The sequence below is a fragment of the Anser anser genome (assembly GCF_964211835.1).
Source record: "Anser anser genome assembly, chromosome: 6".
Classification (NCBI taxonomy): domain Eukaryota; kingdom Metazoa; phylum Chordata; class Aves; order Anseriformes; family Anatidae; genus Anser; species Anser anser.
Window position 1 is genome coordinate 28,173,899 of NC_139726.1, and position 25,276 is coordinate 28,199,174.

The 25,276-nt window shown below is 41.0% G+C and overlaps 1 protein-coding gene across 2 annotated transcripts; it reads right to left on the reverse strand.

Moving 5' to 3' along the window:
• Positions 1-1,136: 1,136 nt before the first annotated feature.
• NOP58 (NOP58 ribonucleoprotein) lies at positions 1,137-25,176 on the reverse strand. Of its 2 annotated transcripts, none has more exons than XM_083842283.1 (15): positions 25,020-25,175; positions 22,320-22,396; positions 20,529-20,581; positions 18,589-18,713; positions 17,708-17,844; positions 16,478-16,542; positions 15,090-15,224; positions 14,077-14,222; positions 12,994-13,120; positions 12,207-12,370; positions 11,306-11,440; positions 10,003-10,064; positions 7,276-7,409; positions 2,253-2,374; positions 1,137-1,481 (listed from the first exon to the last, which is right to left on the reverse strand). In XM_083842283.1, exons 1-15 carry the CDS (start codon positions 25,062-25,064, stop codon positions 1,425-1,427), a joined length of 1,584 nt encoding a protein of 527 aa, XP_083698409.1. In that variant the 5' UTR covers positions 25,065-25,175; the 3' UTR covers positions 1,137-1,424. The 2 variants fall into 2 exon arrangements, with proteins under 2 accessions (XP_083698409.1, XP_083698410.1); XM_083842284.1 differs by lacking the exon at positions 1,137-1,481 and adding an exon at positions 1,565-1,745 and having other exon boundaries at positions 25,020-25,176.
• Between the last annotated feature and the right edge of the window lie 100 nt (positions 25,177-25,276).

Genomic DNA, 25,276 nt, shown 5'->3' on the forward strand with positions numbered 1-25,276 from the left:
AATTCATCTTAGTTTTCTAGCAAAAAAGCAGGTAAAAAAAGCAGGTAAAAGCCTCAGTATTCTTAGGCAATACATTCTTAGTGCTCTGCATAGCAAAACAACTGCAGACAGTGCAACAACAGAAGGCCCCACACGTAACACCTAGTATAAGAGACGGCTGCAGTACAGCAACACTGTCCTTATACACTGCTTCAGGATACTCTCTGACCAGTCTCCTCAATTATAGCAGTTAAACCCAGCACAATCTTCCTGAGAAAAAGGAAATGAAGTTAATGTTCTTGATACTGGTAGAAGTGCATGAAGAAAACGCCTTACTAATCTTGTTAGGGATTCAATATGTCCATTTACACTGAAAGATATGCCAACCACAGGCAGTTAGATGACAAGAGTTGGTCATTAAATTATATTCCACAGAAAAGGACCAGCTGCGCTGGCTGAAATGTTACTAAATCCTGCTAACAACATTGCTATTTTGCTTAGGTTAAGAGTCTACTCCTACACCTAGTAAAAAAAGTTGACAATAATTAAGGAATGGAGTGGTGAGCATAGTCAAATAAACATTAAGCTCCAAGTGCCTTCACCACATGATGCTTCTTCAGCATATCTTGTAACCCCAACAGAGAATGACAAACTGGCAAACGGCTATTTCTACTACTAATAAAAAAATACTTTTTTTCCATTTCACTATCAGGTAACTCAAAGTCATTTTGCTCTATGCTTTTTTCTTATTATTATTTAAAAAAAATCAAGTGAATAAAATTACCACAACAACCACAAAAGCAATTTGGAAGCCAACCCACATTACTTCAAAACCTGCACCTCAATCTTGTCAGTCAGTGCAACAAAACTGAAATGTTTGAAAAAGGATTAAAAAGGTCTTCTCATGAGAACTACATTGCAGACTTAACAGCTCAGCTGTTCAATGCATCTTTTATATTATGCACTGATATTTGTATCAATTTTATGGAGAACTTAAGAACATTTACAAGCTTTGAATTCCTTAGATAAGAAATTACAACAGAACATTTATACATTTAGAAAGAGGTTTTTGCTGATCATTCTCTTAAAACAATAAATCTTAGAAATAGTCCTGACAATGGTTAGAAAGCCAGCAAATAAGTTAAAAGACAAAGGCGTAAGGTCTCCATAAAAATGTTTTTATTTTTTTTAATCAGTGAAGACTGCATTTGAAAAAAGGATCTACTTGAGCTTTTCAACTAAAGAAACTGCAAAACAACCCAGCAATCCTTCCAAGTAACAGACACACAGGTATCCTGTTCCAGGACAACAGATAACTATCAAATGCATCTCCTTGCCCTCTTGCAATATTGGGAAGTTACAAGTTTTTAGTAAGAGGCTAAAGAAATTTTGTCAGGAAATACTACTCTGAAGCAGCTGTCCCATGGCCTGTGTTTCCCCGTTTCTCAGTCTTCATCCTCATCTTTCGGTTTCTTCTTTTTCTTCTTCTTCTTCTCTGTATTCTGGAAACAAACAAATGTTGCTATGAATCAACTATAATGGAGAAGCAAAGCAACACAGGTAGCTAAGAAACAGAGCTCACTCAAAGCATCCCTGTAGCTGCCACGCTCAGCACAGCGCAATTCAAGAGATGTCTCCTTCCTCTGCTGCTAATAGACTTGATGGTTACAGCACAGTGAGGCCAGGGGGCAAGGGAAGTTGTGCTGTCTGTCACACCGCTGGCAGCTCAGCACTGTGGTCAGTGTACATCAGACAGTATAGCTGCCCTAATCAAAGGGGAGAAAATTAAATCTGATGTTAAGAACAGAATTTCAGAACTGAGCAATTAGTTTGGCTACAGCATCTACTCTGTTGCTGCTAGGAGACATCAAACAATGCTTCATCTATTCAGCAGGTACAGCCTCTGCTCTGCAGGAGCCCTAAACAATAGAAATGCCTGTGGATAAGCACCAAGGGACCTCTGTAGAAGAGGTATAAATAATGAAGACTAAAGTTGGGGGTGTGCTCTGAAGTTGGGGGTGTGCTAAGGAAAGGAGAGGAAAGATTCCTGGTGCACGGAGGCACTACAGCCACAAATTTCCCAGACCTTATTTTGGAATGCAAATCTTCTTGGACTTTACAGTGACGGATATTACGAAATAAAGTTGCTAAACAGTAAAACAGTCCTCGTATGCCCTGAGTTACATAGGTAAGAATATTTTCCCCTCACTCCATGTACTTTGAAGGGAATTCATTCCCAAAAACGGTGAAGCAGCTGTGGAATCCTGCCTCACCTCAACTGTGGGGCTGGTGGGTGGTTCCTCAGTCAGTGACTCCTCTTCTTCAGCTTGCTTTTTCTTTTCCTTTTTCTTTTTCTTCTTTTTGACAGGTTCACCCTCGTCTACATCTGCTTCTTCTGTACCACAGAAGGAATAGAAGTGGCAGGTTGTCAGTTATTAGAAGCGTTTAAGGCAAAAGATAAAGGTTTCTAGGAGATGTGAGAAGATGCAATGAAAATATTAAGAAAGAACACAAAAAAATACTCTTCCCCTTTACGTATTTCCATACCTATTTTTTCTCCACTTCTCCCCTGCTTGCATAACTATTCCTTACTGTTATCAAAACATACAGCTACTTAAGATGACTGACAGTGTGACAATACTATTCACCTCTCCTGGCACAAATAGCACTCCTATATGCTGCCTTCAACATTTAAAAACAAGCTTGCATGTTTTATTTGCCTGCCAAATTATCAAGTACTCTTTCTGAAAACAGACTGTCCACAGTTAGGCAAATATTTTCATCGGCATCACAAGAGCAGTAGAAGGACTCAACAATCCACACCAGAAGTGCAATCAGCCAGCAGTAGGTTGTTCTCCACTGATTCCCTTATCTTAGCATTGGAAATCTGCTACGAAGCAGATCAGCAATCTTTTCTTAACTGTCTAGACTGGCAAACACAAAGATCTCTTAATGCTGAACTGACATAAAACAATTAATGCAAGAGCAGAAACTCTGCCCTGGAAGACAGGAATTGAATTATTTATATAAGCTGAGAGGACTGTTAACCCAAGGAGAGATTTACTAATGCTCTCTTACATTTATTTTTCAGAACTGTTCGTCGACAGCTGGCACATCTACTCACAATGGTAGAGACGCTATAATTTACCACCACTCATCTTTCTAAAATACATGCCACAGTCCTACGAACCTCTAGGTAAAGAAAACAAGCAGAAATCACTACCCAGCTGACAGCTTATACAGTAGCCAGGCTGTTACTTTAGTGTACCCAAGTTAAATTTATTTGCACAACTGATTCAGTGCTAGATACCAAATTTCTCAGTATGTAGTACTCATGAGTAAATTCACGATATAGCAACCATTGTCCTGCAGTAGCTGCAAAACCAAGATGCCAAAGCTAGTAGTGTTTATGGTATGTGCAGCTGCTACCAGAGCTGTGAAGCAATTTTTTCAGTGTACTCCCCCCCAAAAACCAGAATCAATTTCCTTTTGAAAGCGTACTCACTTATCACTTACAAAAAGAACAGAAACAAAAACAGTGCTGTTATTTTTAAAACAAGAAAAAAAACACACAACCTCCTAATATTTTAATTATATTGTCACAAGTTTAGTTCCTCAGGGCAGAAATGTGATTATGAGTCAAAAATATACTTCAATCTTTGCCTCCAATATAACCTTCAGATATAGAACGGGCTTCATTGTAGAAAATTTCTAGACATTTCCACAGCAAAATACAGCTAGCTAACACATGAAGGTTTTTGACATTAAAAAAGTGACAGAAGCAAGCCAGCAAAGGATTCCAGATAAAAGAGCTGGTATATATGACCTTAAGTGGATTCTGCCACACACACACACATCATTCACAGTGAACAGTGTGCAAGCGTAACGGATTAAAACCATGTAAAAAGCATGTAAAAAGAAAAAGTATCCTTACCTCCCTGTATATGACACAGCCAAATAAAAAGTGGCTTAAAAATAAGTCTATCCTACATTAAAGCTATACAGTACGAACAGTACACAAATCACATTTCACTATGCTACACATATTCACTCAGCAGGATTGGTAAGCTAGGCATTTTCAAGCAAAACATTGGGAGGTACCCTGGAAAAAACTTGCTGTTACTCTGTCTTCAAATCTGACACATCAGGCAGTGGAACTTGTCATAATTTACAACCACAGATAATGCACTGCACGCTCACAGGCGCTGTCACTTCTCACAGCTGGCAGCAGACGCCTTCAGAAAGATTTAAGTTGCTGCTTTCTAGCAAAGCTCATTGCAGGACTTCACATATTTGTACCTAGGCAGAATGAGGACAGAGGCTCCAAGGGTGCTGCAGATCTAACAGTTCTAAGTCACTCAAGCCCAGCTGGATTTATGATACACAGCAGTTGACAACAGCTGATACTATCAGGCACTAAGACACAACAGGCAGCACCCAGAAGAGCAGTTTGACTGACAGCCCTGAACAGCACTGGAAATCACTAGCAGTAGTTCCAGTCACCCGTTTTCTACCAGTCTTCTCTAAGCTTTTACATACCAGCGTCTAATGCACCCTCCCCTCCTCATGATCCTCCATGCATACAGAATCAAGTCACATAGCCTATCAATAAAGACACCATGTCATAACGTTGCTGGCATTTAAGGTCTTGTGCCTTGCAGTGTTCCCTGCATTAATTTATTTCTATTTGCAACACCTTTTCAAGTGAGTAGCTGCTGCTATATTCTGACACATAAGCTAAGCACTTCACTGGGGGCACTGGCTGGCCCCATTAGTGGTATGGATTCTGTTCAACCACATACAGCTTCAGACTCCAACCACAAAAATAATTCCCTTCCCCTACCATTAACACAGATTTGTACTAAAAGACAACTCCTTAAGTAACTTATTTCAGGCACTATCCTTCTGCTTGGTTTCCTTTTAGGTGTAAAAGATGGTTTGAAGTCGTGCCTCCCTCCTTAGTGCCCCCACTCGCAGTTCCTATCCAAAGTACTGTCATGCATGCACTCCCAACAGGGAGACAGCAAACACCACATACCACATCTTGCAGTAGCATTCTCATTTCAGGATAGCACAATGCAAAATACTGTTCCCCCTTTACTGTGAATAATAAAGTAATAGTCTGACAAATCACTTTCCAGTGACAGCTTCCTACCTCATTCCTTACCTTCCTCCTGTAATATGAACTGGATCACACTTATCTGGCTAAAGAATTCACTTTTTTCCTGAACTTCTTTTCCACCAGCACCATTTACCATGCAGCTGCACAAACAGCGCTGGGAAGGAGGGGGCAGAGACTTCTTACACAACATTGTGTCTGGATGCGTAACCTCTGACTGGAGAAAAGCCTAACAGAGCAATGCACCATAAAGAACAGGGCCAAGAACAGCAGAAATGAAAGGCTTGTGCATATGCAAGTGGACATGCAATATAAATTTCAATGCTGGGTCCTCCTCTGCACTCTCCTGTGTACTGCAGAACTCACTGAACTACTCAACAAAAATTTTGGCTCACCACTACCCCACCAGCATGCTGTGCAAACATATTAACTGGAAAAAGAGCAAGGTCACCGTCTTGTCTAGCCTGTGTCAGGAAAATCCGTGTACTTTGCTGGGTGGTCAAACAAGAACTTGCAAACTTAGTGACAGTGCTATTTTAAAGGGTACAGGAAGACAGGCTGAAAGGATGAGATCTGCATATAGCTGATATGAGGTCAATAAGCTCTCTGGAACTGCTCCTCCCATAGTTTGAAGCATCTGGCACACATTAGGAACATAGTTCTAATGCCCAAGTGTCCCAGTAAAATGACCCACTTGATACAAAGAACTGGAGTAAAAACAATAGCTGTGAACCTTTGAAGGATGCCCTACCCTTTCAGGAAGGTTTTTTCAAGTTTTCTGAAATCAAACAGAACAGATTTCAGTAGTTCACCAATATTCTAAACACTGTCTACAGCTCTAGTAATTCCTGGTAGCTCAAGGATAACTGCTAAGCTCCACCAATCCCCTAAACTAAGTGGTAACAATGCTCAAAAAAGCAAAGGAAACAGAAGTTTTCCTCTATAAAAGCATGAACCATTGAACAAAAATAACCTTTTCATACTGTAAGAGACCAGGCTGGAAATGATTGTAATATTTCACCTGCAAGGAGCTCACACCTACAAGATGTCAACACTTTGACAGTGGAAGGGAGGCCCAAGGGAACGATTCTGAGGCTACAGTAAGGGAAATTAGTTCAGAATATTACCAAAAGCAGTGAAAACACCCATGTTCTCCAAAAAACGAATGGGCAAAGTTCAGGCCTCCAAAGTACTCATTTGTCCTTGTTTCATTTTAAGCACGTGAGAACAAGCTGGGGCACACATCTCAGCTTTACAGTACAAAGGATTCTCCCTCTAGTGAAACTTTAATTCTCAGCTAAGTTTAGGTTCCTACAGGTTGCTCCATCCATGTACACTGACACCATAAACCAACTATCAACCAGCATCTGGAAACTTCACCTCAGTTTAAGCTGAGTGTTAAGAGGTTTATAGCCAGCTACCGTGATAGCCTACCTCCAATTTCTCTAGAGCACAGCAGCACAGAGAAAGGCAGAAAGGGAAGGCTTTGACAGTCCCTGCCTCCACGCATGCGCAGTTGACAGAACTGGAAGCAGTTCAAGGTCAGGGTCTCACAAGAAGGACTTAAAGTCCCAAGTTACTGGGTACTCCGCTGATGTAGGAATTATTAGGCCAGCCATTTGGAGATGCTGGAAGTGCACAGAGGAGAAAAGATGTAAAATGTTGGTTGAAGTGAACCACATTACAAAAACCAGAGTGCTTTGTAGTTACAGTCAGCACCTTTCCTCATACAGTATCTCAAGAGAAGGAAAGAACAAGTGTGGCTGCAGCTGTTTTTGTTCCCCAGAGAATAACTGTTCACGTGTCATAAATTCAGACTGAAACTTCGAACTTTGAGTTCTAATGTTCAATGTTTACATGTTGAAACACTTCCTTGCAGGATGAAACAGTATCCTTTAAAGAAAATTTGGGCAAGGTGTTTTTTTTTTTCCACAGAAGCTTTTTTGCTTCTTGATGCTGAAGCCCACTAAAGATGAACTGAACAATGTAAGAAGAACGAGCAGAGCTTTTGCTTTTCAAAGTGTTCTTCTACCCTTACAACTGTTTAAGACTATTATTATTAACACATTATGTCATAACCAAGGAGAGTAACCAGGTATAGTGGCTGGTTGTCAGTGTTAAATCCCACTGCACGATGCACACAGCAATATGCCAGCATCACAGGTGCAGCAACTAACCTTTCATCTCCGCTTTGAACTTCTTTGCTTTCACAGCAACCTCTGCCTCCTGTTCTTCCACCTCCTGAATTTTGCGTTTCTTTGAAACAGCAGGAAGCGTAGAGTCACCAGACGGGTCATATACTTTTACTTCACTGCAATGAAAGAAGCAAGATGGTTTAAGTAACAAAGGAGAGCTAGCCCCCAAGGTAAGATCCTGCAGTTGAACATTAGCTTTCCAGCACAACCTCCCAAAAACATTAGCAAATCAATCCTTCTCAGCTAACAAAGCATCTACAGGCAGTCAGGTCCTTTCTTCATCACATGAATTGTTCATCAATCAGTAATCGTGACTACAGGAGATACCCCCATGAAATACAACTATCTGATCTGAACAGAAGATACCAGTTCTGATTTGTATCTGAGACTCTACAGATACACAGCACTTAAATCTCTGATCCTTTGATCTCTTTGCAGCTGAAAGCCTTCCTATCACAGCTGGATAGTTACAAGCATATGGCTCCCCAAAATTTGAAGTCCATACGAGTGTAACCTAAGGCTAACAGATATACAGGATTAAGAGTAGCTTAATTTTTGCTTTTTCTGCACTGCCCCTCCACCATTACATTCAGAGAACACAAGTCAAAAGGAAAGGTAATGGCTCATCTTTGTATCACTGACTTGATGAGACAGACAGATGAATACTTAATCTTTTTGAAACTCCCTCTTCCTAAATATCTTACGTTCCTTTGCTCAGCCTCAAACTTTTCTAAAGGGTGCAGAGAACCAGCTGCTCTGAAACCCAGTGCTCTTCATTCAGACCTTTTCAAGGGCAGTTGAATCATCTAATATCAATAAAGCAGGTGGTTTTTCTTGACTCATTCAGAATTGCTACTCAAGGAGAATGGAGTTCTAGAACAGTAACCCTACACTACTCTACCCCAGCCATGTTCTGAGTATCTACACTTCTCTTAACATAGGAATTTGATGTAGCTACCTTGCACAGGTTACAAATGAAACTGAGACTAGTGATTAGACTGGGAAGTATGTGGTAATGGTAACAGTGCCATCAATTGCTCCTCTAAACATCATAGATTTTTCTTATGGCTATGACCACTACGTATGGCTTTGCAGAAACTGATTACATAGCCTCCTGAAAACACTGGATTCTGTTTCAGTTAAACCCAGGACAGAGCTCAGTGGCTTCCTTGTCATTGTCAAAATCCTACTAATAAATAAATAATAAAAAAATTAGCAAATAAACACACCAAAGATGCATAACACTCCCTTGCATCTTTTTCTAGAAAGCATAAGAACACTTCGCTTGAACCTCATCTCTGCAAGCTACCTGACAACGAGCTTCTGAAACATTACTTTGATGTAGCTAATTCATGCTGAATCTGTAGTTCCATACAAGACTAGGAGATTCTTGCCAATGTCCTTAGAACATTAGCTTAGCCCTTCATACAATCTCCATAAAGCGGTAGTACTGTGACTCTACTACAATGATAATTGGACAGACTTGACTCAGGGTATAGGCACTAACTCTTGTTACAAAGCAGTCGTAACTTTTACAGGAATTCAACCCACTCCTGAAAAAAAAGCAAACAAATGAAAAAACATTCAGAAGTTCCAGAATTCAGTATTGCCTTGAATGCATGAAATGCATTATGTCTTTCCCTTCCAGACAGCCAGACTAAGCCGTACAGCAAGGAGTTATCTTCAGCATCTCTTCTCCCCAAGCCTAGACATGTTTGCAGAACATGCCTAACAGTAGGAACACGTCCCAGCAGAACTTCACAACTCCCCATTTTAGGAGATGAAAAGCCTTCATGTTGTCTCCTCTCCTCCTTAAGCTACTGCCTCCTTATACACCCTGATGCTTCATTTACTGACACATGGTTGTCTTTTCAAAAGCTGCTCCAGAAATCACAGCCGTCACTACACTTTGAGATGCTCAGCACATGGAAATGCAAGTTACAGCCAGCCTTGAGAAAGATGTTTGTTTGGGGACTGCAGACAGGTGCAAAAGTGTTATTTTTTCTAACAGAACTAGCACCAAGCCCCGTTTCTGCAGAGCATGTGCCTTCTCCACACCAAAAATTCACCAGAATGAGAAGGCCAAGTTAAGCAAGATGCCTGCCAACAAATTAAGTGGAAAAACCCAGGTGTCAGAGCTCAGATTAATAACATGTTCCAACCCTTAGACATTCAGCCATTTCAGCTGCAATTTACAGTCATTTCAGGCACCAGAAACTGCTCTATTGCTTAAGATACTGTATTATTATGTATGGGACTTAAGCTTTGTTCAAAATTTTTTTTTCCTAAGAATAATACTAAGCAGGTTTCTAGGGCAGCTTCCAAACATGTCGAAGAAATTTAAATTTTGATTTTCTCAAAATTAACTTATTCAGACTTGCATTAAATAAAGCTGCTACATATTAACTCCCCCAACTATTCAACTTTGGGGCTGATGCTGATAGTATTTAACTATGTTTGTTATCTGATAACATCAGTAATTTACTACTAGAAAATCAGGACTGTTTCACCAGTTCACTGGCTTTACAACTGTAAAATGCAGGAACATGGAAATTCCAATTAGTGATGGGACTTGTTATCGGTGTTTAAGAGCAAAGAAAACGTTTTCTGGATCTCAAGGCAACCCAGCCCACAACCAAAAAGCTTCTCAGGAATAAAAACATGAAGAGTTATTTACACTCAGCCAAACTGAAAAGAAAAACCATTCACCTCTTGTTTTGATACTTGTCTGTCCTGGCCAAGGCTTTTCCAGTGCCACTTATTCTTCTTATCTAAAATAAAAATTTAGAAGTGAAAAACAAATTACTCATAATGAAAACAATTCACAACATAAGTTTCACAACCTTTGAAGGGAATTAAAAAAATGGAAAGATAAGCGGCTTTTATTGGTCAGGCTCTGGCGTAACTATATGAGTCTTACACCTGGAAGTAGAATAATGACAGGGAGGCAACCAGGGTGAAAAAGGCATGTCTCTCTCTAATATTGCTCTTCAAGAAGCCAATGCAATTAAAGGGCATCTAGTACAGGATTGAACATATCACAGCTACATGCATCATACCTCTAAATTCACAAGACCAACTCAAATTTGTGCACTTTTTTTTTTTTTTGCAAGGATAATTACATGTCAGGGCAGGTATCTCACTATACCTGGCATATAGCCAACCTTAAAACCACAATACAGGCTCAAAACTTGATTTGGATTAAATTTGCAACTGTCAGGTGATCAGCTGGTGCTTTGGTATTAACAAACCTGTCTCCTTGCTTCTGTTTCCATGGGAAGTATTGCCTCTCATGAAATGTTCAGAGGAGTAGGCAAGTTTTTCTGGATTGTTTCTTTTCTATGCTAGCCATGCCAGCACTACAGCATTAGCATCAGATCTTCTAGCTTAGAAGACTGCACCCAGTCGTAGCTTGCAAGATCACATGCAGAAGGCACACCAGCTAAAAGAGGAAAAATGAACCCTACATTGTTCCAGCATGCTGTGCCAATGGCAACAGATGAAACAGCAGGTAAAGAGAGGCAAGACATATTAGGTGATGGGAGGGTAATGCAGCAATTTGCATCTTCTGTACTGTAAATAACATCTTGCTTTGGCTGCTGAAGACTAAACATCCAGTGTTCAGATTTTGGGGAACAACATGATACCAACCAAAGAGCTTTCTTCTAAGGTGGAAAGGAAGAAGCTATGAAGTAACAATATACCTTTACAATTAATACAGAGATGCAGTAGATTGTAAACAAATGATTTTACTTCCTCAAAATCAAGACTTTTCAGTATAATCTATTTGAAGACAGGCACATAAACAAGAAAAAATGACATACAAACAAAAGGATGCAACAAGCTTACAAACCCTACTGCTCCAGCCAAGGCCGGGAGAGACTACAGAAATACAATGACACTAGCAAAGGCTCTGAAAGCAGTTTACCAGAAAATATGATAGAAACTTAAGAGGTATAGGATTCACATTTTTCAAGAATGTCAGCTTGATGCAGTCCTCTACTGTACTTACCCCCCTCTCTTCCAAATGCCTCAGTCTCGTTTCTACTTTTAATCTGTTCTCAGCTCCCATTTCAGCACTTGTATCCTCTCCAAGGGCATCATAACGAATAGTCAAGGCAGTCTTAGCTGCCAGCATTCGAGAAATCTGTGCAAGGCCAAAATATTAAATGCTAAGACTGAACATAAGGTGATGATTCACTCTGATCTAGAAACCATACCCACAAACAGAAGAATAAAGCAACCATTTACTAGCAATGTTTAATAAAAAAAACAGCATATCATTCTTTAGCACTGAAATACTGTTAATTTAACACCGTATTTTCTTCATAAGGGAGAAACATCCAAACCTAGAAAATTAGTTATATATCTTCCACTCTACCTCAAATTTAGAGGTAGATTGGTAATGAGGTAGAGGTAGATTGGTAGAATGGTAAATTCACCATTAGTTTGAGGTGCAATTTCCAGCTGGACAACTTTCTCCATAATTCAAGACACACCTTCACCCAGCTGTGTTATAAAAGCCTAAGCTCTTTAAAAGCAAGCAACGAAAGTTACTACCTTTAGCAAACAGTACACATTTGATTTTCAAGCAAGACTAAAACCTGTCACAGCTTACATAGTTTACTATCACATGGAAGAAAGTAGTAACATACACATTGAGAAAATTAATGTTACATCACAACTGAGCAGGAATGCATCTGTTGTTACTCAGTTACATTGATGGACAACCCCATTCCCCTTTCCCAACAAGAAAAGATGGCACCCAAAGATTTGTGGGACAGTGGCACTTTGCACATAATCACAAAGCACAGGAGAGCAGGCCATGGAAAGAGCCTCAATGTGAAGCTCAAACAATCAACAGACTTACATGCTTCAAAAAAGCCAACCCCGTCAACTGTTCTGCAACTCACCTTCCCTTTGTTTTTTGCAGTGGTTTGTCCCACCAGAGAAGCATGATAGATAAGGCCAAATTTAGGTGTGTCCCGCTTAGTCTTCAGTGCTCTGAAGAGTGCCTTCTCAGCACCTAGTATCTGAACCGTTGAAGCTGGATGTTTTGCCAGATTCAAGAGGGAACCTAGAAGGAGGTGACACAGAGGTAGTGATTTATCAGAGAATCAGCTAAACAAGCAGGATGCTAGACTCCTGAAGTATTCAAAAGCAGCAAGCTCAGAGCCATCTGTTTCTCTAAGAGCTGCTTCATGCTCATTTCCTGAAGGACAGGTAAGCCATTTCAATCTTTCATGCTTAAATTAACTATCTTGGTTCAATTTCAGCAATAGAAAAAGAAGGCTGATTCAATAAAACATACTCCTGGCAGCAATAATGCATCAATCACACAACCGAAGCATAGATAACCAAAATAAGGCTGCTAATTTGAGATGGTCTGACTGTAAAAGCTTAAAGCCAGCTTTTCACTATTTTATCTCAATAGTTACTGCACTATGAGCAGGGAGCTCAGTGTCTCAGAAGAGGTAGTGACTTAAGTTGCCCTCATATTCCAAAGAGAATTCAGGCCAACCAAGAACTACATCATCACAGACTACTACCAAACCAAGCTCATGCTGGTATTCTCAAGACTCCTCAAGAACCGCCTTCCCTTTAACAAGAGGTGCTCATCGGGGCCTTGCATAATGCTTTTAGCTGACAAGCTCCTCAGAGAAAACCTCTGATGAGGTCAACTAAGCCAGTATGACCCACCTGCATGAGCAATTAGCCTTGCTCCAACCAGTTCACCCACCATGACAGTGAGATTAGGAGCAATGGCCATCATTCTGTTCTTCAGGTAGTCATACAGCTGTGTCCGATACTCGGAGATTTCAATCACCTGGCACAGACAGAGGTTGGTTACAGGAATCAGTATTAGCTGACAGACAAATCTAAGAGGTAAATGTATCGAAAGAAGAAGTGCTGAGAATTCTAACCAATGAGGCTAACGGTGCGAACCACAGACAGACAAGAACCACAGTTATAGAAAGCTTTATACAGGGCGTATTCCCAGAGCAGAGCTCCATCCATGAAGTACATTGGATCTGTATTGCTCATTCCCTTATACAACTTATTTTCTCAGCAAAGCTCCTGACAAAGGAGCTGACAACATGCCAAAGACAGCGAAGCAGAACAAAAACACTTAGTAAGGACATTTTCTTTAGGACAAAATCTTTCGAACATTTAGTTTTCACATAAATCTTTGCCACCATTCTCCTGAAATAGGATAAATGCTCTGTACTTCTCCTGTACAAATACACACAATTAGAACACACACAAAAAAGCAGCCCAGTCTAGACCAAGAACAGGAACTCACTACTCCTAACCCTGCCACTCCCTGGTAAAGTCACACAGGGATCCAATTGGCACCACTAAAGTCAGGAGGAATTCACATGCAATACAAATGAAAGCGGGATAGGGCTCCTAATTATTTTTGGACTTCAGTGCTCCACTTTTAACCCAGGGTTTATGACCTAACTTCAAAACTGATAGGTTAAAAACAGGCTGTACAGTACTATTCTTCCAAGGGCTTAAAACACCACCAAAATCCCACTCAAAAGTAAGACTACCACTTTCAGAAGACTTCATGCCGGTATCATCAGTCTGAGATGGCTCAGATGAGGTAGTGACTGTGCACCCTCATGTTTGTACATCAGGAGAGCAACAACATAGGAATCATCACTGCCATCACAACTATGTTAAAAAGGCCCTGGGAAAATCTCTCCTTGGCAGAAGAGGCTCTAATATGGTTAACTAACACGGAGTTCCTACTGCTATTCATATACACGCACATACCTGATCACAGAGATGGATTATGTTGTTTATATCTTCTTCTGATACTTCTGTCCCCATGGAAATCTCGGCGGCAGCTTTCACATCCTCTTCAATCTCCTCTGGTAGGATGTCAGAAACATCAGAGGAGGCAAAATTTCTTCTGTCTCCTGCAGGGGACAGATGAAAGCATGTTTGCACTGGGGCAACATGAACAAGTACAAAAAGAACAGAAACAGACAAAGATAAAAGGCCAAGATAATACACAGTGAGGCAAGTCTGCCATCATCTTATTCTAAACTCCCAAAACATGTGTTAATGTTCAGACTTTATTTATACTATCTGAGAATGGTTAGAAAGATTAAATTTGGAACTAGAAAAAAAGACTTTGTTTTTTAACACTAAACACTTCACCTTTTCAGTAGCTGATTGCTGCAAAATTTTCAGTCAAGATTAACAAAGGAAGAATACCAGGAAGCGAGCAGTCATTTACAACTCACCAGGCCTAAGTAATTCTTCCTACAATCAGAAAAAGAAGTTCCCTTAAAACCACAAGTTTTTCTCTTAACTGCTAAATTCTTATTAAAAGAAAAAATTATGCAAAATACATGCCTAAGAGGAAAAGCAAGGGTCCAAAATAACATATTCACTATTCTTTCTGTTCTAACGAAAAAATATAGCAGCTGTAGTCTCAGAGAACAGCCACAAAGAGGCAGTGACTCTCTTGACATCAGTGTTTGGCAGCTAATTTCCAAAATGATGTGCTGACTAATTGTGATTCTAAGAATACAAGCTGGTGGTCCATGAAAAACTGGCTGGTCATTTGCTACTAGTTTTCTATTAAGCTTCAGAATTCTAAGTTGCATCAAGATACAGACAGCATACGCTACTTTTCTGCTAGCCTGTTCTTGGTAACAGGATTGTGTATGTGATCATGACTCGCTAGATGAGTGAGTGGCTGGTCTACAAATCTCTGTCATAATGCATCGCATACTAACATGAAACATACTCCAGGCTCATGCCTCCTTATTACTCACCAACTTTCCGCACGCATTTACAATACGTTAGGTTATCGGTGATGATTTTACCCAGCTCAGGGAAGTGCCAACCATACCATTCCCTACAGCGCATAATATAGTTATTCAGTTCTTTGTCCAAGTCATCAAGAAGTGCTAAGAGAAAGAAGAATGGACTTCTGTTTCTTAAATGTAATCTAAAAATGGAAAACTCTTAAATCAACAAATTTAAATAACGTAAAGGGCAGTAACAAAAGTATTTTATCCTTATAAAGACTGGAATTAAACACAAGCTGCAGTATGTTAGAAGTCCTAACTCTTCAGAGAACTGCATAATCTTAGGCACAATATTGTAGAAATATTAGAATTCCCCTGAGTGCAGCCTGAAAGTTTCATCACTGGGACCATCTTGGACAACAGACTCCTTTAACAGCTGTAAAGCACATTCTCCTGAAAGGAGGGCAGGAGCTAGCGTGACTTTTCCTCTTAGCACCACCCACAGAAGATTGATGCAAAAATCATCCATCTAATAAACTTTATAGAAAAAGCCTGTAATGGTGAGAAACTGATCTTGTATTCAGTTACTTGACTGTAATAAGCCCTTTAATTGCCTTTATAAATATATCCGACAAATCCAACAGGCTCACCAGTTACCAGATATGATCGATAACTGGATTTACGACATCAGCGTAACACCCACAGCATATATTGCTACAGAGCCCTGAGGCTAAAATATTTCCCTCTAACATAATACCAACATTCCCATCTGTTGTCTCAGTGGTAGTGACGAAGGAGCTGAATTAAATCATTATTTTCAGCTTAACTATGTTTCATCATTGACAACAGTCTGGGAATTAGTATTCCAAACAGGATTTCTCACTACTACTTCACAGCAAGTATACTGATTATGATGCTGATGTCTTCAAGGTAAGATGAGGAATGGGCTTTCCTAACTGTGTTTACAATTTCAGACTTTTCCATTAGGAAATCAAGGACATGAAATACAGCACTAAATACTGCAGTGTTTTTTATGTGTCTAATGTTGCCCTCTATGCAAGCTACCACCAAAATGAAGACTCAGAAAATCCTGACTGTGGGGCCCTGACACTCTCCCAAAACTACTCAGAGGCAAGGCATGTTGGAAAGCAAAGTCCTCAGAGGGCTGAACACTGCTTGCTAATCTCTATGCTAAGAAAATGGACATCAGTTTACTGTATCACCCTAACAATGTCTCTGCTTGTGGCAAACCCTATTAAGAAAACAAACCTTAAGCCTAGCTGAACACAACTACCCAATTTACTGACAAATGCTAGGAGGAAATTGACAGCAATACTTTTCTGTAACTATTGTAAAGAAGTCAGCTATCTTAAGCTGAATCCATTAATAATTTAAGCTCTAAATATACTTACAAATTGCCTGGACGATCATGGTATCTACTTTGTCTGGGCTGAATTTCAACTTGTATCGGGAAAGGCTGGGGAAGACAAAAGTACAGTTTCATCAGCCTCCTGACATCCCACCACAAAGCATGCCCTACCTGTTCCTATTTTACAGGAGCATGGCTGCCCATACATTCATTCATACCAGCTCAATTTTATCCCACTGACCACTCTCATTTGTGACCAGCGGCCAAGCCCTGCTGACACAGGCTTTCACAACAGCTGTGACATGTGTACATGCACATATGCTACAAGCAAGGTGAAAGGGAAAGCTAAGGCTATCTGTACCACATGCACCAGAGTGAACGCCAACACTAAGGCAGGACATTTCCTGTTCTTGGTTTCTTTCTGCATGGTTCCCCACAAAAGCTACCTGTCAACAGCACTTCTGGTTCTGCAGTGGTTGGAGGTTATCCACAAAATGCTACTGACCCAGCAGCGAATACCAGCAATGCTAGTAAGAGAAGAAACTTGCTAGAACAGATTCTCACTGTTTGAAAAAGCCTATAACCATTTGGCTTTCCATGTATGTTTAAAAATTTTCAGTATACTACATTAAAGCACGATAACACTGAGGACTTGCATATTCAAAGTACTTTTTCAATATTAATGCCTATTTTCAAGGCATCCACACAGCAAAAAACACTTTTTTTTAAAGAATTAGCTACACCACAGCAGTTCTCTAATTTGCCAATGGCTAACAGAAAAAGGTCATGTCAGAATATGGATTAAAAGCTACTCATGACCCTGTGCTGATCCAACAGTTCTGTATTTAACTACTTCTCCACTAAACCTAACAAGATAACGATGCAGAGAGGGGAAAGACATTATGTAACGTATATATGACAGTGTAAATTAGCAAATCACATTCCTCCCCTGTCTCTAAGTGGCAACAGAATTTTAAACAAACCATATACGGCTTGTTTTAATGGTTGAAACTGCTACAGAGACATTTCAAACCAAGTCCTATAGCACACAACATGCAAAAGGAAGCTATCAACTGACTTTGGGAGAGGTTGATGCGTTTCTTTAAGAGTGTGAGTGCAAATCTTTATAAAACAAAACTCCAGATACAAATGCATATTGACTTAGAGTGAATATTAGGCCATGTTGTGCACTCAGGCACTTCAAGTATAACATGGCCAAGGACATAGGAGTGGGGAAAACATGGGATGAAATAAAGGTGTTCTAGGAACTCACCTGTGTGCGAGACCCAGACACATCGCTGCCATCTCTCGAGAAGGAAGGCCTGTAATAAGCCCTTCAATCTGTGAACGGATTCCTCTCATCAGCTCTGTAACCATTGGGCTGTGTATACAACTCAAATTCAACTTATCCTGCAGAGTAGAAATCAGTGATCCAAGTCAATGATGACAACTGCATTCCTCCAAAGCCTTTCTTCCAGTAGCCTTATCTTATTAAAATTGGCTTTCCCGCTACCATTCTATGGTCACTTGACAGGCCCAGTCGTCTTTGATGCTCAAGGCACCCTCAGTGCTCAACACTGTAACAACCACAAGTTTGAAGGGGAAATTTACAGTTAAGGCTCTATCTGCTATGTAGACACCAGAAGTGAAGACTAAAGATTTTACAGTTTACTAGAAAGAGATTGGCTACAGAGAGAAAATCCAAAGATAGGCTGTTCAGATTTTTAGGTTTTGAGTTCTTTAGGTTTTGGGGTCTTTTTCAGAGCACAAAACTGAGTAATTATTTCACTGTCCTTGGTGGTATTCACTTCAACATGGAATCCTACTCTTTTTGCATCCCACACCAATCTCCTAAGACATGATGAGAACAGGGTCAGAATAAAAGTCTCTGAAACAGGCAGCATTCAGACTCAAGACAAGAACATAGGACTTGACACCTAGGAGATATCAGAAAAAGCAGACCACCTCTACTGTACTTATTCCTTCCTCTGGTAGACAAGAACTGAAGGACACATTTGATCACAAGGATCTTCCATACCACAAACAAAACATCGGCAACATGTTCCCTTGTTAATAACTTTAAAATCTCTGCAACCTGTCTGCAAGGTTTCAGTAGCATGAGACAAAGAGAAGAATGGCAAAGTCATTTATCACCTTTATGACACCCCCAAGTTTGGCATCTGCTACAGCCAACTGCTCATGAGCATCTTTTGCCACTATCTTCTTCAGAATTTTCTTCAAGTTCTTGCTGAGCTTGCCTTCTACAAGAGCTGTGGATGCTGTAGAAAAACAAAAGACCAGAGATGCAGTTTTCTTCCCCTCCTAAAACCTGTAACAATAGGACCCCTAACTTAGTGCTTTTATTTTGACTGCCCGCAACAGCTCTAGTCTGAACTGCAATACTACTTTGCTATAAAATAGCTAAAATCAATAAAAGAAAATTGTACCCTTGCCCTTTTGAAGGCCTAAATCAAGAACCCTTCTCCCAGTTGCCTCACCTTTCACCATGTGTTTTCAGTTTCATTTCTTTCAATATTTTTTAAGGAACTTTACAAGTACATCACATGCTTTAGATACAGGTTTCACATTTCAGAAAGCAAGGTTTTAAGGGAACATTGTGTGTGTGATTTAATTAACCAACCATATTCCAGGTCCCTTAATCCACAGCCACAATATCTTAAATTGAGTAACAGCTTATTTGCATCCTCTGATGATGATAACCTACTATCCATCAAAGCCCAACAAAGAACAATGCCAAGCACACTGACTGGGAAGTCAGACGCAGACCCTTTTAATACACACTATGCAGACTAAAGAATTTTAAAGGGACTTTTTTGTACTCAAGTATTAATAGATCTGTAAAAGCTTTACAATCCCACACAATATATTTTAAGACAGCACTTATACAACTCTCTCTGCAGGTCAGCTTTGTGCTCCACTGAACTGTGATTGATGTAACATCTTCATCATAGTATATATAGCAGAAGCCAATGATTTTTGACTTCCAGAACCTTAATGAAATGTAAGGGTAAAAATCTAAGTGCTGTGTTCGGATTCCTCCTTCCTCTCATCCGTTCTATAATGCAGATAAGTCATGAAGCTTTCAAGCTAGCCAATAATTCCTAAGCCACTTAAAACAGGCAGATCATTTTCCCTTCAAAATAAATGTGACATAGGTAGTCTGAGTAGTCTCCCCCCTTTCCCAAATAAACCACAAACTCTACTACTTTGCTTCAGTTTTGCTTTTTTTAAAATCCTGACAGTACACGATCTGAACCTAAAACTAAGAAGCAACATACTCCAAAAAAACATGCCAGGTAGAGAAAAACATACAGCAGCTTCAATCTCAGCTGTTTTCCTTGTGTGTATAGCATCTCCATTTTTAAACTGCTTCCTTACCTTCCATCATAAGCTATCCCTGCTACATCTGAATATGAAGATCCTTTCTTTGATAGTGTGACATTTAACATCCACTTACAGAAGTCATACAGTAACAGTGAATTCAGCAGTAAGAATCATGCCATCCCTGAACGATTAGCTGACTCTTTTATTATTTGTGTTCAAACCAGTCTGCAGTGTCAAGTATTTGAGTGTTTAAAGAGTAAAAAAAAAAAAGTGAAGGCCTTATATTCAACAAACTGCTGAAATTCCTTGAAGTGCAATACAAGCAGTTTTTGCAAAAAAAAAACAGGAATAACATGTCCATAAAACAAGAGCATTTGTAATAATATATGTACTCTGATATCTGTCTGTTGTCTCAGTGGTAGTGACGAAATGCTGATTCATATCACTTACATTCAGTTCCAACAAGAATCCATCATTGACAACAGACTACATACATCAGTCAAACTTCTACATGGTGCTCATCAGGAAACTACTTGGGCAATAATGGCACAATTAAGTTTGTTTTCTCGTGTCTCTGCTACACTACAGACTGAGTGGATGCCATCAAAACAACAAAAACAGTTGCCTTTGAAAAAAAGAAGTATGATCTAAAAACTAAGCAAAGGAAAAAAAAGGACAGAGGTAAGTAATGAATGAACTAGCGTGTGACGGGTTTGGTTTTGGTAAGAACAGTATTAACTCTCACTTACCAGCAAGAGCTTCTGTTGTGTCCTGAAACTTTTCAAAGTGTTTCAGCTTTACTCTACAGAAGAGAAAAATACATGTGTGTAAACAAATGTACACAAAACAGATGCTAGAATTAACTTTGTTTCTCCTGTCCCCACTATTGCAGTCTTACAGACAAGACGGGAACTGTAAGAGAACAAGAAATCAATATCCAGACCCTCAAAAAGGAGGGAGAGCAATAAACCTGCAATAAGCCTGATGTAACTTTTCAGCTGCGTCCCATAAGCTATTTTTCAAGGAGTAATTTTGATTTAGCATTTCTAATTAAGATGAACACAATCGGAAAACCTAAGCCACCTTTTCATTTTGTAGTTCATAATTAAGGACAGATACCAACCATCTGAATTTCAAGACAGCAGCACCCTGATTAAGTAGGTGTCACTGCTGACTGATGATACTATCTTCCCACTCATCTTCGAAAGGGAACCTTCTGCCTCTGCAAGCAGCCCAGATTTAACTTGCTTTTCAACCAAATACACCTTCAAAGACTTTAAAAGTGAACCCATTCATTGCCCATGAATCCTCAAATCCTCCCTTGTAATTAATTACGTTAGAACACAAGTTTTGAGTTGAGCTTAAAACAAACAACTAGCAAACAGAAAATGCTTTCATGCCCAAACTGCTGACCAGAGCAAAATCATACAAAAGGTGTTTAAACACACTGTGCCAGCTCCTTAGGCTCAAATTCCTTCTCCCCCTCACATAATCTGTGGTGTTGATATCTAGAGCTACAGTTAAGAAGCTATCACAATCCAGTAAATTCCTTGTCAGGGACAGGCATTTGACTAATCCAGTTCTGATTAACCACTGCTCTTTGTGAGTCAAGTATCTGCAAAAGAAGCAAGGTCACAGATAAAGCTGAATGCTAGAGCTAAGAACTCAAGCCCAACAAAAGCTCCAGGCTTATTTTGATGCCTTTTCATAAACACGTGAAATACAGGAACTAACTCGATCGGAGCATAGATCCATTAAGAGCCACATCCTCTCTAGCAAGGGGCCAAGATGATGTTTCCAAGACAAGAATAACAACACTACAAACAGACGGATGTGGGATATTCTGTCCTCTCCTCTAAATACTCTTCCAGAGCAGGGTAAATCCGAAATGCAAGGCATAGCTTGTTCAGAGGTATCTGTTCTAACCAGGGCTGGTTAGAAGTTTTCCAGTAAAAACACCCTATACGGACTTGGCAGGAATTCACCATTGTTCCCAATCTTAGAATGATTTGCTAGAAAGGCCAGCTTGGTCACCAGACACTGCAACCCCTGTGCAGCTGCTCACTGACACTAACAGTCACTGATGGCACAGGCAACAAGACTAACTCTCAATTTACAGAAGGATTCACATGTTCTTAGTGTCAGATGGGTTAAATATTTTTTTTTTCAAGAATTTCCTGTGAGCACAAAAATCTTATTTCAGCCAGTTTCAGCATTACAAACTCACATATTCTCGTCACAGCATCCAAGTCTCCTTACAATACTGTTCAACTTTTTGCTTCGGTGGTATATGGTAATAGCTTCTGCAGCTAAATTACACTGCAAATTAAAAAATATATATTTCCTTCACCCACTTTGATATTGCACCTAAAGTTTGTCTCAGTATCTAATTTCACATTACTGTTGCTCACAGTGTTTAAGTTTTACAATACTGAAAAATGAAAATCAATACTTCTTTCTGAACCTCAGATGTGCAGAACTACACAGGCAGTCACGTCCTTCCAAAAGCCAAGCTGCCACCCCCACATAAGGCTGCTTACATTTTGTTTGCTTTTTCAGGAGTTTCAAATTCTTTCCATAAACTGTCAACTTCTTGGAGCTTTTTCTCATTCAGAACCTGTAGACAAAACAAAAACAAAACAACAGTTATATTTAAAGCATTTCTGAACAACTTTCAAACCTGCATTCAGCACAGAAGACCTGAAACAGATTTATAGCATACCCAACTACTGGAATTTAATTCAACAAATTCGGTTAATTCAACTGTGATTTCCAGTTTCACCATTCTCTCTCAGCATCTTTATCTTTAGAGTTACATCCAGAATACAACAATATTTACAGTGTTAAATTTACTTTCAACTGCACTACAGAAGTTGCTCAATAATGTCTGGGCTCTTCTGAACCCGCACCATCAAAGCAAAGCCCTCTCCTTGTTTATCAAAGCCGGGCTTGCTCTACCACTTACAAGACTCATTCACAACCCCAGTGACCCAAAACCAAACCTGCCTCTACTTTGGGAAAATACAAATATGTCTGGGACACCTCACAGGAAGGAGTGATCCCACAAGTTATTGTCATGAATTTGAGCTAACCCAAGGAAGAAAAAGGACGTGTCTAGATGGATGACTTTTCACCACAGCTCAGTAATCAAACGAGCCAAAAATTACTTAAGAAGCTGCAATGGCTTAATCCCATCTCTGGTCAAAGGGGATCTCCTTCCAGTTTTTAAACAGCAGAAGAATAACAATTACAGTCCTAGATCCTACACACATTTCATAAAATGCCAAATGTACTGCAAATTCCTAGAAAAGTGCTCAGGGGAACAACATGGACAAGATCTTTACAACATTATGTTCTTTAACACCACAGTCAAAAACATTGCGGTTTTGTCACTGCAACTTAGATCCAACACAATTGCAATTTGACTCAGTGCAGTGTAAAAAATTGTTCCAGGGATTACAAGATTCTGCTCCCTTGCAGATTTTTAAACCCAGGTCAGAGGAGGCTGTATTAAAGTGAATTAGTAGTTGAGCAAGTAAACACAGTAACTCATCTCACATAGGACACTGAGGCACAAAAAGCCCTCTGGACAAATCTTCCTTTGCCCAGCCTGTTGACTCTCTGCTCCAATTTGTCCTTCCTATCCCGAAGATGACAGAATTGTCACCTTCTATGAATAGACATGGACACATAGAGACAAATACATACAAGCTGCTGAATTGAGGTCGCTAGCATATAAAAATTATGGCTGCCTAGGGACATTTTAGGTACCGCATGATAGCAAGACTCATTGGGAAGAGCCCTCTGAGATCTGGAACATGGTTACGCCATTTGCCCTTACTCTTTAGACTCTTTATTCCTCTGATAAGAGCAACATCTATAAGGGAATATCTGAGAGCTACCCTGGTTCAAGAGGAAGATAGTACTTGACCACCAAAACATAAAGGCAGAGCACAGTTATACTAGCTATGGATACCTGTGGGTACTGCTGAAAATGGGAGTGGGTGACCACAACTATTTCCAGAGTTTCAGAAGCCCAAATTCTGTCCAGCCCTCAAGCAATTAAAAAATAAACTAAACAGCAGCAATTATCTCTAGAGGCTGCTTTAAAAATTAAAAAAAGCAAATTGAACCTAAACTCTACAGGTAATACTTTGATACAGAATTAACGTACAAATATAACCACATAAATTTGTAACTACTGTGTGTAGGAAAAGAAAGCTCTCTCTGCCCCACAGACATGCAGCGTGGCTATGACTCTCCATGTCTGGCATCAGCAGCTGCTAACAGAACCAGAATGGAAAAACAAAGCATGTCTCAAAACATGTATTTTAACAAAATACTATGTATGCTCAGATCCAGCAGACTGTTCCCAGCTCTACCGCAATCTAAGCCAGACACCATTTGCAGCCCGCTCTCTCAGACAGGAAGTGTTTAAAGCCTGCTTGTGAGCGCTGCTGCTTGCTGCCTGGTGCCCTCTAGCTGCCTCGCACACACACCACAGCCAGGCCCCTGAGCCCCAGCTGCTGACATCTGCAGCCGTCTGCTTCAGCACTTCTGCAGAAAGACTTCTGCATTTCTCTTTGCGCACCTCCTCTTACCTTTGCTTTATGTCGACTTTAGCTTCACAGATTATAATACGGGCTGTTTTCAGCCCCTCCTGTAGAGTCACAAAGAAGAACCACAAAACATCCCGAGTTGGAAGGGACCCAAAAGGGTCAATGAATCCAGCTCCTGGCTCCTCACAGGACCAAACAAAAATCAGACCATGTGTCTGAAAGCGTTGCCCAAACACTCCTTGAACTCCAGCAGGCTCAGTGCCGTGCCGACTGCCCTGGCGAGCCTGTCCCAGTGCCCGACCACCCTCTAGGTGCAGAACCTTTCCCCAGCACCCAGGCTGACCCTCCCCTGTCCCAGCTCCATGCCGTCCCCTCGGGTCCTGTCGCTGTCCCCAGAGAGCAGAGCTCAGCGCCTGCCCCTCCGCTCCCCTCGTGAGAGAGCTGCAGGCCGCCACGAGGCCTCCCCTCGGCCTGCTCTGAGCTGAGCAAACCAAGGAGCCTCAGCCTGCCTCTCGCACACCTCAACCCCCAGCCCCTTCACCGCCCGCTCCGCCGTTCTCCCGCGCCCTCCGCGGCTCGCGTGTGGGGACGCCGGTGGCCGGGCCGCACGGCCGCCCCCGAACCCCTCCCGTCTGTGCGCAGGACCCGGCCCGCGGCTCGCCCCCCGGCAGCTGCCCGCACCTTGAAGATGGCGTACCCGGCGGCGGTCTCGAACAGCACCAGCATGCTGGCGGCGGCGCGGCCACGTGCGCGAGCGGCGCGGGCCCGTACCGCGGGCTGAGCGGGCGCGCGGCGGAAGGGGCGGGGCGGGAGAAGCGGCCCCGCCGGAAGCGCTCCCGCCGGAGGGGGAAACGCTGCGCGCTCCCGCGGGACACGTGGCGGGCGGGAGCGCGCGCGGCGCCGCTGCCACCTACCGGCTGCGGAGCGCCTGCAGCGTG

What these genes read in the sequence shown, in the direction of transcription:
- NOP58 (XM_083842283.1), bottom strand. Translation starts at nt 25,064, where the DNA reads ATGCTGGTGCTGTTCGAGACCGCCGCCGGGTACGCCATCTTCAAG. An exon ending in CTGCAAAAAACAAAGGGAAG is followed by an intron (nt 11,441 to 12,206) that starts GTGAGTTGCAGA and finishes GGCCTTGCACAG; the next exon opens with ATTTCTCGAATGCTGGCAGC. An exon ending in GTTCAAAGCGGAGATGAAAG is followed by an intron (nt 2,375 to 7,275) that starts GTTAGTTGCTGC and finishes TCTGTGGTACAG; the next exon opens with AAGAAGCAGATGTAGACGAG.